General features: G+C 37.5%; 1 protein-coding gene and 1 long non-coding RNA gene across 2 annotated transcripts; both read left to right on the plus strand.

The window, feature by feature from the left end:
- Nucleotides 1–287: 287 nt before the first annotated feature.
- On the plus strand, nucleotides 288–2,100 carry LOC108167258 (uncharacterized). The gene is made up of 2 exons (XR_001777612.1): nucleotides 288–343; nucleotides 1,717–2,100. It is a non-coding gene; the product is annotated as an uncharacterized LOC108167258 (long non-coding RNA).
- A 6,704-nt stretch (nucleotides 2,101–8,804) lies between these two features.
- On the plus strand, nucleotides 8,805–18,238 carry tbxas1 (thromboxane A synthase 1 (platelet)). The gene is made up of 14 exons (XM_008436539.1): nucleotides 8,805–8,872; nucleotides 10,082–10,212; nucleotides 10,490–10,583; nucleotides 10,866–10,918; nucleotides 11,423–11,519; nucleotides 11,625–11,741; nucleotides 12,656–12,744; nucleotides 12,826–12,974; nucleotides 13,058–13,188; nucleotides 13,363–13,695; nucleotides 14,667–14,755; nucleotides 14,867–15,004; nucleotides 15,649–15,811; nucleotides 17,198–18,238. The coding sequence occupies exons 2-14, from the start codon at nucleotides 10,112–10,114 to the stop codon at nucleotides 17,354–17,356; spliced, it is 1,713 nt and encodes a 570-aa protein (XP_008434761.1). The 5' UTR covers nucleotides 8,805–8,872; nucleotides 10,082–10,111; the 3' UTR covers nucleotides 17,357–18,238.
- The last annotated feature ends 674 nt before the right edge of the window (nucleotides 18,239–18,912 follow it).

Raw genomic sequence — 18,912 nt, forward strand, 5'->3', positions numbered from 1 at the left:
GGAGGTAGAGCTGCTAATTTGGATAAAAACCACAGTTGAGGTCGCCTGAATGAGATCCGGTGTCTTTGTGTGTTAAGGTCAGCTTCCCTCTCTGCCATGTTTTCTTCCACATCTAAAAAAGAGGGAGATTTTTTTTATTATATGCCTGAAAACATCTCAGTGATGCCCTCTTTAGGTCAAACTGTGCTTAAGCAGTTGGATTTTCCTATTGGTTACAGCAGTACTGGAAGCTGGCGTTACTAAATCCACCTCTTGTTGCTAGGAAACGGTAAAAAACAAAAAAAACACTGATCATGTGACCAAATAGTTACGAGGATGGTATCATTTAATAAAGTTTGTGAAGGTAAGAACCTCGTGGTTAAGAAGGATAAACTTTTTTAGCGTATAAAACGTATTTTACTCTTTAGTCTCTACGTTTCATAAGAATTGTGATTAAACCATAGTAGATATTTTTAGATATATTTTATATATCAATTGTGGCTTTGTATGAGATACAACATGAGGTCATAAACCTAAGATAAAAGTGTCACATTTTAGCTGTGAGCGCAAATGAAGCTGAAATAGTACAGCTGAAGCTGGGATATGTAACTTTTATTATAAGAGATTTTTATGAGACGTAGAATCTGTGAATAGATTGATCTCTAAAAACAGCCAATCAGAAGAAGGAGGCGGGGCTTAGTGCTGTCAATCATCTCCATATACTCTGTTCAATGTGCTTTTCAGGAAAACTCTATCCACCAACATTGGACATGCTAACTAACTAGCCTAGCATTCATGGCTGCCTCTTCTGATTGGTGGATTCTAGTTGAGTTGTTTTTTCACAGATTGTCTTGTCTTATACAGATATGACAGTTTTAACAAATGTAAAAAACATTTTTTTAAAGTTGCATACTGGTTCATTAAACTCCTCCACTCATCCCATATGTGACCACGCCCCTCAGTGTATCTTGGCTCCGCCCACTTTGAAATGTTTCTAAAATTTATCAGAGGGCAAGGGTTATACTTTAAAGAGAAGTTACTTTTTATACTTTAACCAAACTCAATAAAATAAGAACTTCCCTCATTTATTCAAATCAACAAACAGATTAAATTAACTAATTTAATAAATGAAAACATCACATTGTGTGCTTTCTTATATGTTTTATCTCATCAAAACTGGAGCAGGGACAATTTTGGCCACCTTTTAAATTGTTAATAAATCTACCTGAGTTACCATCTAGGAAGTCTTTCTTCTGCCGCTGTTTTCCTTCACTCACCGTAGCTGCAGATTAAATATTTAGAGTTTCCACTTTCCGTCAGAGCAAAAGTGGATGCTGGAAACAATCGGGCGTCTTGTTGTGTTTGTGGAGCTGTCTACTTCCAAAAAGCCTGTTTTGTTGGCTGACTCACTGTTTACCGCACATGCCTCGTCTTTTGTTTGGATGGATGGAGGAGAGAAACTCCAATCTCAGGAATCCAGATGCAAAATCAGGGGAAGTTTCTGCCATTATCTGCAGGAACTGTTTGAAAGCTTTAAAAAAATGAATAAAATATGATGATATTTTGGTCAAATTGCGTATTTAGAATATAGATTTGCACTGATATATGTGCTGCATCTCTCAGCCAGATTACAGGGCTGTGAAAATCCCCCATATTAACATGAACATTTTCTGTTAAAATACATTTTTGTTCATGATCTTTGGATCTGTCTGCGTGTTCCTTCCTCTTCGCTCACAGATGCCCGTCACGTCACCACGAAGAGACAAGAGAAAGGGAGAGTGTGACACAGATGCCTCCCCCTGACAGAGAGACAGACAGGCGGACGGAGAGGTGTGGCGGATCCCCGAGACGCTCTGCAGAGTTAATATTCCCTCTCTGAGCCACTGGCTACCGTGAGGATCCAGGCTGACGTCAGGGATATTTCTGTCCATCTCCTGGTCAGGGAGGGGTCATTAACTCTAATGCATTATTCACACATGCTGCATCAACCTAGACAGATCTTATCTCAGCAGGGCAAAGCAACTATCAGCCCTGAATAAACACTAAACCACTCCGCCTTCACACATTTAAATTAATCCGTTCAGAGGGAATTTAAAAATAAAAGCGATCGTTGTTCTTTCACTGTGTCTGTCTTGGATGTAGAGAAGCTCAGCTGTGGATTTCTGAATGATGTTCTGAATGTCAACAGCTGTCACGAGGCTCACATGGTTAGATAAGCCCTCTTTTCTCTCGCGAACCCGAGGGAAGATAAAACCCACACGCAGGCAAACACATGCACACACTTACTGAATACAGAATGCAGAATAAACACTGATGTCCTTCCTGTCATCAAGTGCAAATATCAGGTGAGGCAAAACAGGTGCATGACCCCTCATCTCCATCGTTGTGTTTCTACGATGTTGTGCTAGCGGCATTGTTGATAGAAACAAAATGGACGAGTACATTTCAGCCAAAAAATTCAGACGTTTTGAGATTATTCTGAGTTTCTAAAGCCAAAAACTGAGACTTTAGAAACTAAATTCTACTTTTTGGACTTTGAAAATGACCAAAAGTAGAAAATTAGCACATTTTTCCCCAGCATTTTCTTTTTTACTGTTGTAGCTCAGAAATGTCCTTATTTTTTCTACAAAATTTCAAAGATTAATTTAAAAATTTTTGAGATTTTTGGCAAAAATGTACCCCTCCTTTTTGGCCATTGTACAATGTTGTGTTTCTAATCAATGCATAGTTAAATCTTTTTTCTTTCAATGAGGATAACTTTCCATTGACCATCAAACTGCGCCAACTAAATTATTCTCAGAAAGGCTGTAGAAGAAACAAAGAAATTTCTGAGCTCCAAAAATCAAGAGTTTGCTAGAAAAAACTCAGGAATGTTGCGATGCTTACATATGTTCTTGGTCACATTCTTGGATTCTGACCTGAACCTTCAGAGTCATATAAAGATAGTTAAAAAGTCGGCCTTCTATCACCTGAAGAACATTTCCAGGATTAATAGAATAACGTCCCAGCAAGATCTGTTTATCTTGAGTTGCTGCAACTTCCACTGGCTCCCTGTAGCTCAGAGAACAGACTTTAAAATATCTCTGTTAGTTTTTAAATTACTGAACGGCCAAGCACCACAATACATTAAAGATCTGCTGCTGGATCAACCTTCCAGACTTCTCAGGTCTTCTGGTTCTGGTTCTGTTCTGCATCCAGAACCAAACATGGAGAATAAAAAAATCCAGCTTTTATTCTCCTCTTATCTGGCACAAACTTCCAGCATTTCTCTGTTACACTCCTTCTTTGTGTATTTTAGGACGTTTTTTTATCATTCCTGTGTTTTTTCAGTATCTTGCAGGTTTAGATCAATTCATGGTCACATCAACTCAGACCAGCTTTCCTGTCTGTCCAGAATAATGAATGTCCACATTACAATTAGTCAGATAATTCAACACTTTGATTTAGTTTATCACATAAAATCCAAGTAAAATCCCTTCACAAAGCACAGTTTGAGTTTGCATCCTCCAGATGTTTCTTTGTCTTTTTCTTTGAAATAATCCCTGAAAATGCAGTAAATAAACTTCTACAGTTCCTTTGTATTTTCATTTAAATAGATCAAAATGTCTGATTGTTACTGTGCTGCTTTAGGGAAAAACACAAACAGGATTCACTGGAAGCCTTGCTATTTTTTTCTTTGCAAATGAAATTGTTTGTTCTTTGTTTTCCCTTCCCTTTCTGTGGTGTTTGTCCTATAGGCAAATGTGCTTCCATTTGTGCTGTTCTGCAGACAGGTGGCTTTGTGTTTTTGTCATTCAAATCATAATCTTCGTTGCTTTGCATCGCCGTGGTGCTCGAGGCGACCCGGATAGTGAACTTCAACAAGTAATTTCCAGAGTGCAGCTCTCTTCTCGCCTCTCTGTCGGATAATAACACGGTCACTCACACACACACATATTCATCACACAGTTTCTCAGACCAATTAACAAGTTGGACACTGGAATAATTATCCCTGAAAAAGCAAAGTGTTGACTCTGACCTGATTTTTGTCTTAATTGGGGCTGGAAGGTCACCAATTCTGCAAAGTGTTTGATCATTGGATCAAACACTCCGAACAACAGGAAGTTTGAAAGAGGTTTTGATGATTATAAGCCAAACGTGAACAGAACAAATATGATAATTCAGGATCTATTCCCGTTTTGTTTTAATGAATATCTTAAAATTCACATTTGAAAAAACCCAACACATATTGCAAATGAATAAGCTGGAGTTTTTTTTTTGTCTATATGATCATTTCATCTTTAAGTTATCTCTTTTTTTTCTTCTAAAATTGTGACAAAAAATTGAAACAGGCAGGATCTTCATTTAATGAGTTTTTTTCAATTAAACATGAAATTTATCAGAACAGGAAGTTTGAAAGAGCTTTTGATGCTAATTAGTTAAATAAGAGCAAAGCGCATTTGATAATTCAAGATCCATTTTTCTGTACTTTTAATGTGTTAAAATTTACATTTTTAAATAGACCAACATGTTACAACAGAATCACCTGGATATTTTGGTCTATTTGATTATATTATCTTTAAGTTATCTTTTTTTCTTTGCTAAAATTGAAACAAAGTCAGTTTGAAATTCATTTAATGTGTTTTTTCCAGTTGACCATAAAATCTCTCTATTGTTTCCTGCAAATGAAACCAAGCGTGCATCTTTTTGTTTGACAGAGGAAAGCAAAAATATCTGTGATGCAGAGTTCCTCAGGACTCCCTTTCCTCTGCGCCGTGTCGGCCCATTGTCTGACTGCCTCATCTCTCAGCAGGCCTCATTCAAATCAGGAGTAATATGATGTAAATCAGCCCGGATGAGGCTTACAGTGACAGCAGCCGGGGCCAGGAAGCCAGGCGGTCAGTGATAGGGACGGGAGGCAGCACAATGGAGCCCAGAGCCCAAACACAAAGACAAATCGGCCGTGAAAAGAAGGGCCACTACGGCCGGCATTATGTGAGGAGTAATTGGTTGTTTTTGTCGAGGCGGAACTGAATCCTTTTACAAATAGACTTGAGACAACATGGAAATAAGGACAGCAGATTTCATCAGAAAGCATTAGGGGTTGTTGAACTAAAGAGAAAGATTGAAGATAATTACTAATGAAAGAGTTTAAAACTGATGGCAGCGCTGCAGGATCACTTGAAGTGCAGGTTTTAGGAAATCCTAGAAATGTTGACTCTGTGCTGCAGCTGACTGATGTTTATTTTAAAGAGTCATGAGGATAAGTTTGTACATTTCCCCAAGATTCTGTTTGACAAAATACATTTACGGTTAATTTACTCAATTTGGCAAAAACATTAATGTGCACTGAATGCAATTTTCTGGCTGATTGCCGATTACAAATCTTTTTAAAAATCTGACCTCTGATTCTGATTTTGTCCAGAATTATTATTTTTTTGTCTGAAATGTGGCTAAAGACAGCAAGAAAGTTGCTGAGTTGGCAACAGTAGCGTGATTATAACTGCAAACATGCAGACATGAGCTGCTGGGTGGTTTTTTGTGAACAAAGCAAAAGAGGACAGGGGCTGATTTTTAACTTAAGAAAAGAAAAACAAAACCATTTTGGCAAAAAGGTGATTTTTGATATAGATAAAAATTTGATTTAAAAATTAGCTAACTAAATTCCAGCTCAACTTTCAAATATAATTCCATGTTGTGGAAAAAACCTAATATGCATTATTACTTGCTTTGCAAATTCAAGCTTTAACCATTTTTTTCTTTACATTCAGCAACAACAATGACTGTAAGTGTGGAAAAGCTGAACTTTTCTGTGTTTGTGACACAACCTTCCCCTCAGCTGTTTCGCCCTGTTAAAAGCTGCCCTGCAAACTGATCCCTGATGGAGTTTAGAAAGATTATGAATGATGCAAAATGGTCTCAGGGTTTTACAAAAGTTCAAATTTCCAAGAAAAAGCAGCAAACACTGCTGACGGCTTGACACTGAATCCAAAAAATGCAAACATCTACAGAGTTAAGCCAACGTACAGCCATATAGTATATCTCACTCTGCATCCAGCCATACAGTAAAGTTGGAGAGCTTGGCTTTAGGCGGTGTGAGTGGCAGTGGGCTGGTGGAGGAGGGGGGATGGTTTCATTTCAGACTCCCAGTGCCCTCTGGCGGCCCTCACAGCAGACCAAACCCAACCTCCTTATTTCTGACTTCGGCTCGTCTCTCCATTAATAGCTTAGTGCCGCTCCAGCTCCCATTGTTATTCCTGCCTGGCTGCATACTGAGCTGGGGATGCTGCATGTTTATCAGTCCAGAAACATTGTGCAATCCTGCTTTGTTGGAATGAAAGAAATTTCTCAGAAATACCAAATTATTTTGACTGAAGGCACACAGGAGTCCAAGTTTATTGCAAACGTTGTGGATTAATTTATCATGATAAGAAACAAAGTACCAAGTCCTGCATGTTTGCACATGATCTGCCAGCTTTAAGCAGAAAGATTGTGACTGATTAAGAACATGTTTAATGAGCACACATACAACCACTCTGACTCAGTTTTGTTTAACACCTCAAAGGATTTGGATAAGTAACTGTCACTGCGTGAGCATAATTAGGATGCTGTGTCATGTGAATTTAAATGTCCTCATTTGCCCTGAGGGTCTGCCACTCTTCCTGCAAGACAAACTGCATATCAGCATCACATATGTGCACAAGAGGCAGAGCTTAATGAGTGGACTTAACTAAACATACATGCACTAAGCAGTAAATTAATCCTTCGAATCACAACAATGCCACTGGAGTAAGATACTTTTTTTGTTCTATTTTTCTGTTTTACTCTGAACAGAATTACTTTTATGTTCATTTTTATATTTTCCCTTTATCTCCATGTCTCAAATAAAGAAACTTATAAATAAAAATCAGATAAAGAAACTTATAAATAAAAACCAGATAAAGAAACTTATAAATAAAAATCAGACAGTCACAATGCAGCTGAGAATGTCAAAAAGAGACGATGTTACAATCAATGTTTACCCAATGTGTACAGGGTAGTCACAACGTGTGTTTCTGTTATTAAAGTGAAGATTTACATGGTTATAAATTCTGTAGGTCAGGTGTTTGGAGACTCAGCAAACCAGCACATTATGGAGGAATTTAAAAGCCTCTTTCACTAAACATTTCCACCATAAGTGACCAAATTTGGAGATGTTGATATCCTGTACAACGTTGAGCTTTCAAAAGCAAAACCAGCAGTAAGAGTTTACAGGAAGCTTTGCACATAAAATCTGCTGAAAATCTTCCGTTCTTTTTAAAACAATAATGGCGGATGAAAGAAGGGCATCAAATCTGTCATTGGGAGTAAAAATCCTTTCAAATTTAAATAATCTCATCTTAAATTTATTGCTGGAAGTTATTCCTGAGTCTTCTTGTTTGTTCTTTGCGATCCTGCCACTGATTTGCCGCACAAACCAAATGTGTTTTGGCCTTTTGCAAGTCACCTGATGGATGGCTGTGAATACTTTGCTTGCAGAATCAGAAACACCGATCCACATGCAAACAAAAAGATGCCTCCCTGAATATTACTCATGCCTGTAAGCAGCCACACATCCGTTTAATACATTCTGATTATTATTTATTTATTTTTATCCATTCTGTGACGGATGTGAGAGCAGTCAATAAATATTCACGTTGTTATTTGATCTAAATATGCAAATATAAAATTGTTTTGTTTTTGTTTTTCAAGCTCAAATTGAGCTGCTTCATCTTTTCATGCAGACAGAAATCAATCCACCTGCAGACAATCTTTGGAATTTGAAATCTATCAAAGCAATGTCATTTGTTAAAATTCTTGATATATTTTAATTTTTTTTTTATTAAATAGTTGTAGATTGGAATATTTTTAAAGATCTCTAATCTAAAATGGATTTTAAAATAACAACATTGATTTCTGGTTTTGTAGAGATAGTCACGAAACAAAATGGAGTGGGAGCGCCCTCTGCAGACAAACTGACGTACTGCATTTGGCAGATAACAGATTCTCCTGTTATTTGCATAGTGGAGGTCACGCGTGTTTTTTTCTTCAGTGTTTTATTGCTCCCATGTTGGAGAGAAGATGCTAATTAATACAGAAAATCCCTTTGAACAGATTTGAATAATCTGTTTATTATTCTGAAGATAAATAATCATTATGCCACCAAGATGCAGAATTATAATGTCATAAAACAGTGGTCCCTTACAAAGGTAGTTTTATAATCCAAAACAAAAAAAAACAGCACAACTATTTGAAACAAAAGCTTTTTTACTTACTATGGAAACTTTAGATTTTTAAATTGAAGAGCTATAGTTTTAGATTCCATTCGATTTTTGTCGAAAATGACGTCAAAAAGCACATAGTTTGCAACCTACTGAATAGCTTCATAAAAAAAAATATTCCTGACACTATTAGTTCATCTTTAGGTGAAAACACCAATGTGAAACTGCTAACGGTGGTATTTTAAAATTAACTTTTAATTTACAACATTGGTCAGTTCTTAAACATATTGGCCAAAGCTATGAAAAGTCACGGCTGAGGATTAAAGAGTCACGGGCAAATCGATGCAAGCTAGAGGATAAAAACTTAAACAAAAACAAACAAACTTAAACAAAACAATTATGAAACAACATTAAAGATGCGTATAATAGCTTGTAGTTAATGTATTTACTCTATTCAGTTTTTATTTTATGTTTTAAATTAATGTAATAATAAAAAGTTGCGAATGAAAGAGTCTGTTAATAGCTTTTAGCTTGGAGCTCCATGTCATACCACTCCGGTACAGAAGGTGGCGGTGAACATCAGCGCTTCCTGTTGCGTTACGAGGTTATGGTTAAAAAAAAGAAGAGCGCTGGAGTTTGGTAATGTTTACACTGAGAGCAGAGGACAGGAACCGGTGAGTGTCGGGAATTTTATACGTTCACTTTTAACACATGAAAATGTCATAGATATCAAAGTAAGGAGAACCTGCTACAGTTATTTATAAAGACGACTTAGCTTAAATTAATCTGCTTAATTCATAAATTGTTTTAGTGTCACTGTTTATTGTCATAATACGTGTTTCCATTCCATAATGTTCAAATATAAAAGCTAAAATTTATAGTTTTGTCATATTTAAAGGTGTGCAACGTCTTTATATTTCCATCTTACATCAACTGTCAGGTGTGAAGAGCACTAGGCAGCTCAGTTTTAGAGAAAGTGCATCAAATTCAGAGGCTACAATCCTCAACGCAACTTTCCAGGGTTCGATTCCAGGTCTTGCTCGATCCGTGTATTGTTTTGCTTCCCGTTGAACTATTACTGAATAAAGGCCACTTTAACCACAAAAACATTGTAAAATGCTGCTGACACAGTCACACATTGTACGTTACCGTCACGTGTAACGAGTTTTTCTGTTTCAAAGGTTTCAGGTCAAAGTGCATGACTGTAGTTCTAACATCATCAGGCTCTTCTGTTTCACAACACGACCAGTCGCCTTATTGTAAATAATAATAAAAAAAATGAACACAAAGAATTATGTATTTCAAGGGTTTAATGATTCTGATGTGCAGATAATTTATTTTCTAAGAAAACTGAAATATTTGGTGCAGGAGTGGCTGAACAGAAGGAATGCAACAGTTGAGCCCATGTCCTGGACACACCTGCATATGTTTTATTCTGCATGTGATTTTATTTTTTGAATAGAGGTTATCAAGGCTGTGGCTATCCCTTTTGCTTTTGCACCTTTTTCCTTCCACCAAACCTTCCATTATGGTTTGATAAAGCTCTATTTAAGAGGTTAGCTGCTTTAGTAGAGAACTTCAACAGTCTTCCTCGTGATTATAACAGAACATTTCTGCTTATACATTTTATTGGTTTGATGTAATTATGAGAGACTAAACTTTGGTTTTATGATAGCTGTAAGACATAATCATTGTAATTAATAGAAATGCATAAAACATTTCTTCTAGTGAAATTTATCTTTACAGCAGACTCAATTTGTTGAGATTTAATTGTTTGGATGTTTGAATTTAATCTGAAATTTATCCATGAAAATACTTTGTAAATTGTTCTCATCAGATTAGCTTTAGATTAAATGTAATAAACTTATTTCTTTTTGTTTCAGGTTGCAGGTAGAGAGCAGAGTTTTTCCACCATGGAGGCTGCTGGTTACCTCCTGAATGTCTTCAACATGGAGGCCAGCAGAACGACGGTGACAGTCGGACTCTTCCTCACTTTTCTGTGTCTCCTTTACTGGTAAGGAAGCTCCAGTATAACGTCACAGTAAAAAGAAAGTACACCCTTTCTTAAATTCTCAGACCTTTTCTTTCTGTCTTGGATGTTTTGTGTGAACTTAATTTTAATTTGATATTAGTTTAATTAATAATGGCATGTAGTGTTTATTTATTTTCTCTTTCACGTGAATGTAAGTATAAATAATTGTAACTAAATAGAAATAGGATGTTATACTGGAAGTTTTTAATGTACTTCCATTTCTGATTTGGTTAAAACGTCTTCCTCTCGTCTTGTGCAGGTACTCAGTCTATCCGTTCTCAGTCCTCGCTCAGTGTGGAATCAAGCATCCCAAGCCGGTGCCTTTCTTTGGCAACATATTCTATTTCCGTGAGGTAACATAACCTGCTTTAAAAAATAAGAATATTTTTAAGGTTGCACAATATTAAGAATGATGGGTGATAATATTGAGGGATGCTGGGATAAGAACAAAACATATGATAAATGAAGGAAAAATGTATTTCTGCTTTGAGTTTATTGCAAACACATTGTAGAATGAGTCGCCTATCCAGAAATAAAATCTGTATTTCCATCTAAACAATTAGATTTTATTAAAAAAGTTTCTTCTGGCTGACATTTAATGACTTAATATTTCTGATGTTCAAACATTCTTCCAGGGTTTCTTCAGACCTCTCACTGAACTTATAAAAACACATGGCAGAGTGTGTGGGCAAGTAATCTTTTTATCTCTTTACTTATTGTAATTCCCTCACATTAGTGCGTTACTGCTACATTTTAGGGCTGTTGTAGAAAAAAAGGAGAACATTTCTGCATAAAAAACATTCAGAAAAATGTGCTTGAAAAATTTAGAGATTAGTCTCAGACATTTTCTGGAAAAGAATTTTAGTTTCCAAACTTAAACTTTTTGCACTTTGCAACTCAGAAAATGTCCAAAAGTCAAAAGATTTAAAGATTTTTCCTTTTTAAAATCAGAAACGGTCATTCAAAATTAACTTTTTTTTTTTTTTTTAGCAAATTTTGACTTTTCCAACAAATTTCCATGTTTTTTCTAGAAAATCTCTGAGAGTAGTCTCAAACTTTCTTAGCTTGTAATAACTAAGAAATTAGCTTGTAATAACTAAGAATGCTGGTAGAGCATGGAATAAAAACCCAACCTCAAGTTTTTCATGTGGTTTCATTGATCTGGAGCCTCAGTGTTGTTGTTGTGCTCCAGGTATTATTTGGGCCGCCGACCCGTGGTGGTGGTGGCCGACCCCGACATGCTCAGATCGGTGATGGTCAGGGATTTCACCAGCTTCCCTAACAGAATGGTGAGAACTTCAGTCACTGCAGGCGATGTGACTTCAAAACAAGTGAAATGATTCAATGAACTTATTATAACTCCTCTGTTTTCGTTATTTTATTTTTCTGCTCAGCAATTTCGATTTGCCACCAAGCCCACGACGGACTGCCTGCTCATGCTGAGGAACGAACGGTGGAAAAGGGTCCGCAGTATTTTGACCCCGTCCTTCAGTGCTGCCAAGATGAAAGAAGTGAGAGAATAATGACTAAAAGCTTCCTTACTGCAGCCACCAACTTTAATGCACTTATTATAGGATGTCAAGTAATAAACCTACATGAACAATGGATATTTGTCATGTGGAATGTTATTTATTTACCTTTTTTGAACATTTGCATAACTGAAAAGTGTGGCTTGTATTTGTATTCAGATCCCAGAATTAAAAATTTGTAAAAATATATATATATATATATTTATGTATTACATTCTATTCCACTGTTTTGTATAAAATCCCAGTAAAATACATTAAAGTTGTGGTTGTAATTTGACAAGATGCGATGAAATTCAGTATATATTTTTTACAAAGACAGATTTTTCTTCTCACTTTGCTTTTTTGTCACACCGGCATGTTTCAGATCAAAAAACTAATTTTAATCTCAGACAAATTTAATCTAAGTAAATACATTTCTTTTTTGTTTCCATGAACTGTGGCCAACTTCATGTCGTTAGACAGGTTCAATTTAAGTGATTCCTTAACCGGGTGAGTTATTATCCCTAAATAAATAAAACAATCTTTGTCTTATAATAAAATTAGTTTGTTAATCTGAAAAGTGCAACAATAAAAGTTTCATCTAAACTGTGATAAGCTTGGATGGAAATTATGATTTATTTGCGCCTTAACTTAATTTTTGTAAATTAAAATTTTATTTACATTCTTATGTTTTAATTGCTTTTATTAACATTTTTAAGATTTTCTGTTAGATGTGAGAAAATCAGAATTTTCTCCGGTTGATGGTGAACCACATCGTTTCTTTCTTGTGAGTTTTTTAAAGTATTTACTGACAGTTTGGTCCAGAAAAGCGTCTGTCCAGGACGTGGTTTCTGGTTCCGGTCCAGGTTCTGGTCTGATCCGGTTCTGGGTAAATGTATTTATTTTTTCTGCTGCAGATGGTTCCGCTCATCAACACGGCTGCTGATGCTCTGATGAAGAACCTGAAGGTCCATGCTGACTCAGGGAAAGCCTTTGACATCCACAAGTAAACAGAGCAAATGAAACTGAGCATTAATAATAATTTGATCTTTTTTAAAATGAATTTGTTGTTTTTTCCTGCTGCCAGGTGTTTTGGCTGTTTTACCATGGATGTCATCGCCAGCGTGGCGTTCGGCACTCAGGTCGACTCTCAGAACAACCCAGATGATCCGTTTGTCCGCCACGCTCAGCTGTTCTTCTCCTTCTCTTTCTTCAGGCCTCTCATGTTGTTTTTCAGTACGTTTTATAACTTTATCACATTTTAATTTATTCATAATAGCCTCATTTTTATGAGAGATATCTTCTCCTTTTTCCCACAGTTGCTTTTCCCAACATCATGGCTCCCATTGCGAGATTCATCCCAAACAAAAGGCGAGACCAGATGAACGGCTTCTTCACCAGCATCATTCAGAAGATCATTCAGCAGAGAGAAGAGCAGCCTCCCAGTCAGGTGGGGCTTCATGCCGTGGGACTGGGACATATTCATGGAGTTTCATCAGCCGCACTTAGGATTTTCTTTTTGTGGAAGATGAAATAAATTAGTTCAGGTTTTTGTTGGGAACAAGAAGGAGATTTTTTTACTATTAATTCCTGATATCCTGATTATGAGTCCTTTTTCCTGCAGCGGCGTCGGGATTTCCTCCAGCTGATGCTGGACGCTCGGACCGGCAAAGAGAGCGTCTCTTTGGAGCACTTCGACACAGCCAACCCCTCGGAGGAGCTGGCGTCCTGCTCGGATCAGGAACACGGGTCGACTCACCAGCAGGAGTCGCCCGCCAGGCGTCCGCTGAGGAAGATGATGACGGAGGACGAGGTGGTCGGCCAGGCCTTCGTCTTCCTCCTGGCGGGATACGAGACCAGCAGCAACACGCTGGGCTTCACCTGCTACCTGCTGGCCATCAACCCCGACTGCCAGCGCAGAGTTCAGGACGAGATCGACCAATTCTTCACCAGACATGTATGTGAGCCTGTGCTGGTCCGGTTTGGCCTGGGCGACATGCCTGCATAATAAAATACAGAGATTTCTTGATTTCTTTTCTAGAAAAGAAATCACAAATGACTGGAAATATTTTTAAGAAGTGGCTCTTATTTCAGTGACTTGAACAACTGAGTATTAAGACCCGACTGCAATCATTTTTGTTTAATTATAAGATAATAGCCGTAATATTAGCACAATAAATGCATAATTTTACCAGGAAAATGTCTTAAAATTAAGGAAAAAGTGATTTTAAAGAGAAAAAAGCTTCTGCACTGCAAAAACAAATATTTCAGTCCAGATTCTGTAAATATGAGACAAGGCCACATTACAAACAGTAAGAGTAACTTCAGTAAGAGATGGGAGTTTGTTTTAAGTAAATAATTTCATAAATTCTCGTTGGCAGATTATTTCACTTTTATCAAGACATTTTTCCAATGTTATAAGTGAAACATTTCCACAGGTAATTTTTCATCAATATTAAGGAATTATTTACTTAAAATAAGCTTCTACATTTTGCTGAAGAGCTAGTTGTAAATTAGTTTTGTTTTATTTCAAGCTTACTAAGATATTTGCTCTAAAAACTAAACCAAATTACTTGGTAATATTTTGTTTTTGCAGTTTAGACTTATCAAAATTTGCCACAACCGTCTCAGTCTGTGAAGCATAACTTCACAAGAGGCTCAACATTCCTCATTTTTATTCTTTAATGTTTATGTAGGACTTCTTATAAAATTACAACTTCATTCTCTGAATTTTACAACTTTAAAAACATCACAGCCTGGCAATAACATTAAAGGTCCAAACAAATGGAAGCTGTAAAGCGAGATGGCAGTGAGATCATGTAAAACCGATGTGATGATATCAGCACAAAAACCTGCATTTTTGTGTGATGATACTGAACAATCAGATCTTCCTCCTTCTGCTGTGGTTTAAATGAATCTGTTTTCTAGGATTCTCCGGATTACTCGAACGTCCAGGAGCTGAAGTACCTGGACATGGTGGTGTGTGAAGCTCTGCGGCTCTACCCGCCTGGCTTCAGGTGAACCGTCGTTGACGTTCCAGGATGTTTACAGGCTTTACGTTGTTTATTTAAAAAAGGCAAAAATGATTCAGATTCATAAAATCTAAAAGATTTATTTTTCTCGTCAAGGTTTGCTCGAGAAATCGACCATGACTGTGTGGTGAACGGCCAGATTCTCCCCAAAGGAGCGACTCTGGAGATCCCAGCAGGATTCCTGCACTACGACCCGGATCACTGGACCGAGCCGGACCGCTTCATCCCCGAAAGGTACTTCAGGATTACTGGTATTCACTAGCAAGACTGACCAACATTTTGATGTGTAAATGACGCCACTTGGAAAAATGTCATGTGTCAGTTGTTGATTTTTGTTTTTTATGATGTGAAGCACTTTGAGCTGCCTTGTTGCTGAAACTCAGATCTTTTTTTATTTGATTCATTATCTCAACTCTCGAGGCTCTCTTCTGAGTCTTGTCAAGAGAAACCCGTCTAAGGTTTGAACAGGATTAGTTCAAATTAATGTTTCACATTTTTGAAATTCCATTTGGGTCTCGGCTGCCCGAAAACTTTAAAAAAAAAAACACGTTTATTGGTGTCTGGAAAAAGAGCCGTTTCAAAAGTCTTCAGAATGTAACATTACAAATCCGCAGGCACGGCCCGTTACCTAGCAACCCAAGCAGAGTTTCACCCGTCACCTAGCAACACAAGCAGTGCTGCAGCTGGTTTGGTCAGCTGGTTTTACCTATGTATGTGCTGTACAATGGCTGCTGGAAGATACAAGTGTTTTGTTGTGAACTTTCCATCCAGAAACTGCTTGCTGCATTCTTATTGGTTGTGCAGAAGGCTCCACTTCTGCTTTTCAAAGAGGTACTGTAATTAGTAGAGTTAGTGTAAATAGTCTGCCCCGTCTCCAGGTTTACACCGGAAGCGAAGGAGAGTCGTCACCCGTTTGTCTACCTGCCGTTCGGCGCCGGGCCGCGGAACTGTGTGGGGATGAGGCTGGCCCAGCTGGAGATCCGGATGGCTTTGGCCCATTTGTTCCACAGGTTCAACATCGAGGCCTGCTCCGAGACCAAGGTGGGTGGGAAAACCTTTGGCTAAAAATGAAAACAGAACCTGCTAATGTGTTAAAATTATATTCCTATGGCTTTTGCATTGAATTTCCACAGGAAATGACAGTGAAAGTGCTAATAACCGGCTTTTAGATCTGTTTTTCTTGTCATTAGTCGGTCTGTCACCATAGGCAATAAATGTCCCACAAGTTATTGCAATAAAGAATAATATTGTTGTTTTGAGACCATTTTTAAGTAACAGAATGCTAATCAATAAACTTTAAATTCTAATGAACATTTAACACTGGAAGACATTTTAAATATGCAAAATAAATAAAACAGAAATAATAAATAAAAGAGCCGGGTCAGGGGGGTCGTCCTGCCTCTAGTGGAGGAGTTTAAGTATCTGGGGATCTTGTTCACGAATGAGGGAAGAAGGGAGCGGGAGATCGACAGGCRGATTGGGGCAGCRTCTGCYGTGAAGCGGGCGCTGTACCGGTCCGTCGTGGTGAARAGAGAGCTGAGYCAAAAAGCRAAGCTCTCGATTTACCGGTCGATCTACGTTCCCACCCTCATCTATGGTCATGAGCTTTGGGTCATGACCGAAAGAACCAGATCACGGGTACAAGCGGCCGAAATGAGTTTCCTCCGCAGTGTGGCTGGGCTCTCCCTTASAGAGAGAAGCTCGGTCATCCGGGAGGGACTCAGAGTAGAGCCGCTGCTCCTCCACGTCGAGAGGAGCCAGTTGAGGCTCGGGCATTTGGTCAGGATGCCTCCTGGACGCCTCCCTGGTGAGGAGTTCAGGTCCCACCGGGAGGAGGKGAGACCCAGGACACGYTGGAGGGACTATGTCTCTCTATGGCCTGGGAACGCCTTGGGGTTCCTGGAGGAGCTGGAAGAAGTGGCTGGGGAGGGAAGTCTGGGCCTCCTGAGGCTGCTGACCCCGTGACCCGACCCCGGATAAGAGAGAGGAGATGGATGGATGGATGGATGGATGGATGGATGGCAAAAAAGAGCTATTGGAGACAAATGAAGGCCAATTTTGGTAGAAAGAGAAAAAAATAATGCAAATGGAAATCATGCAATTAATTGATTTATTGCTTTTTGACAGGCGTAGCCATTACATACTCCATATCCTGTCTACAGAAAAAAAACCTCATTTTTTTATGTTTATTTTAAATGCTGAAAATATAAATAAAATTATTGTCTTTTTTTTAAATGACTGCATTTATCTGTTTGTGACATTTGTGGCTCTAAACGAGATTCATTTGCCTGACCTGACGGTAAGAATGGTGTCAGATTACTCTATTTAAAACTACTTTGGGATTGAATGAAACTTAAATAAACATTGTAAACTGATGAAAAAATTGCCCGTTAATAATTTTCTTGCTTCCACATTTGTGTTTTTCAGGTTCCTCTTGACCTGAAATCCTCCAGCACTCTGGGACCCAAAGATGGCATTTATGTGAAAATAACTCACAGAGGCAGAGAAGCACAAAAAGCCTCTCGGTCAGATGATGAGAAGCTCAGCTGTGACCCTTCTGCACGGCAGAAATGTGACAAATTATAACAGACTGACATTTCACCTATTACATTTACAATAGTTTATAAAACTTTAAACTCAGTAGTCAAGTTTATAAAACTATTGACATGGTTACTGAATGTTTGTAGCTGATCAAATGAATCTGGGCCCAACAACTCTTCACTTCTAACCAACGTTCTGATGGATCAACAATTGATAGATTCTGCTTTAGAATAAAATAACATAAAATATTAAAGGGCCTTTATAAAGAACGATGGTTTCAAAGCTTCGAGACGATGCAGCTTGGATCTTAACCTTTAGGAACATCAGCAGATATATGAAAATTATTATTTTTTTTGTTATTTTTTAGCACTTTATTGTATTTTATTGCAAAATATGCAGCTGGTGAATTTAATTTTGGGTCATTTTGTTGTTGGGAAATAGATGCAGTGATTTAAAAATATGTATATTGCTATACATTTACATATTCCTTTTTCTGTTGATCAGAAATCGTATCGGATAAATAAATATGGGTTTAAATGCATTATGAAAACAGTTAAGGAAACAGTATAAACATTCTTTCAAAATTCAAGAATTTACATGAACATGATGTCTTTTTTTCCAAATGTTGTACTGCTCACCTTCAAAGTTCTGCTAGCAAACAATGATGATGAGTTACTGATGACATGCAAGCTTTCCTTGATGTAACAGATATTTCAGACCTGCTTTTCTTGTTTTTCACATAAAGTTTGTAAAATTTGAAACATTTGGTGACCTCTCTGTGAAGTTTAAAAGGAAAACATTTGCACAATAGGAGTGATTTACTTTTGATTCATTCAAATGTTCTTGGTAAACAACAAGATGCACTGGAAAGAAATGACTCCTTCCAGCACTTGGATCACTTTATAAATAAAAAGATGATTTATTTGATGGTGTTTTGTTATTTCTGTCATATCTGTACTTGTCCTCAATTCATTTTTTACTCTTATTAAAGCAATTCAGAGTCTACTGAGCATGCTCAGTAAAATATTGTTTCTGTTTGTGAACTTATTTCAGACTTTACCACCAGATGGCGCCAGATTATCACAGAACTGCAGCAGATGGTTCCTAATTGAACCGGAAACACTAACAGACGGGCTTTTTAATACCATGACACTGTTCATTATTTCTATTTCTGATTTGTCTTTTTCTTGTGATTTGTACCTGAGAGTGCTTTGATCACCTCAGCTACATAAATCAATCAACCAATTAATCAAAATGTTTCTGGTCGTGAAGTTGATATTCAAGGGGTGTGAATACTTTTGAAAGGTCTTGTAAATAAAGATTTAAAGCTCATTTTTCACCTGCAACAGGGCACTGGAGCCAGATAGAAAAAAGAGGCCAAAAAAATTTACTTTACACTCTGAAAGTTATTTTTTCAGGAAAATTTTGCTTAATCTCAAAATTTCTGAGTTTTTTTCTTGCAACTTTTCAAACTCAAATTTTTTTCTTGAAACTTCCTGAGTTGTTTTTTGTCTTATTTGTTTTGGAGGAAATTTACTCCTGCTGTTTTTCAGTCTTTTAGATATTCCTCTCACACGGCCGCTTGGATCTGCTGCCTGGTT

The sequence above is a fragment of the Poecilia reticulata genome, linkage group LG19 (assembly GCF_000633615.1).
Source record: "Poecilia reticulata strain Guanapo linkage group LG19, Guppy_female_1.0+MT, whole genome shotgun sequence".
NCBI lineage: Eukaryota > Metazoa > Chordata > Actinopteri > Cyprinodontiformes > Poeciliidae > Poecilia > Poecilia reticulata.

Excerpts from the sequence above, each read along its gene's own strand:
- tbxas1 (XM_008436539.1), top strand. The coding sequence starts at position 10,112 with ATGGAGGCTGCTGGTTACCTCCTGAATGTCTTCAACATGGAGGCCAGC. Across the intron at positions 10,584-10,865 it reads ACATATTCTATTTCCGTGAG|GGTTTCTTCAGACCTCTCAC; the intron begins GTAACATAACCT and ends ACATTCTTCCAG. Across the intron at positions 12,975-13,057 it reads GCCTCTCATGTTGTTTTTCA|TTGCTTTTCCCAACATCATG; the intron begins GTACGTTTTATA and ends TTTTTCCCACAG.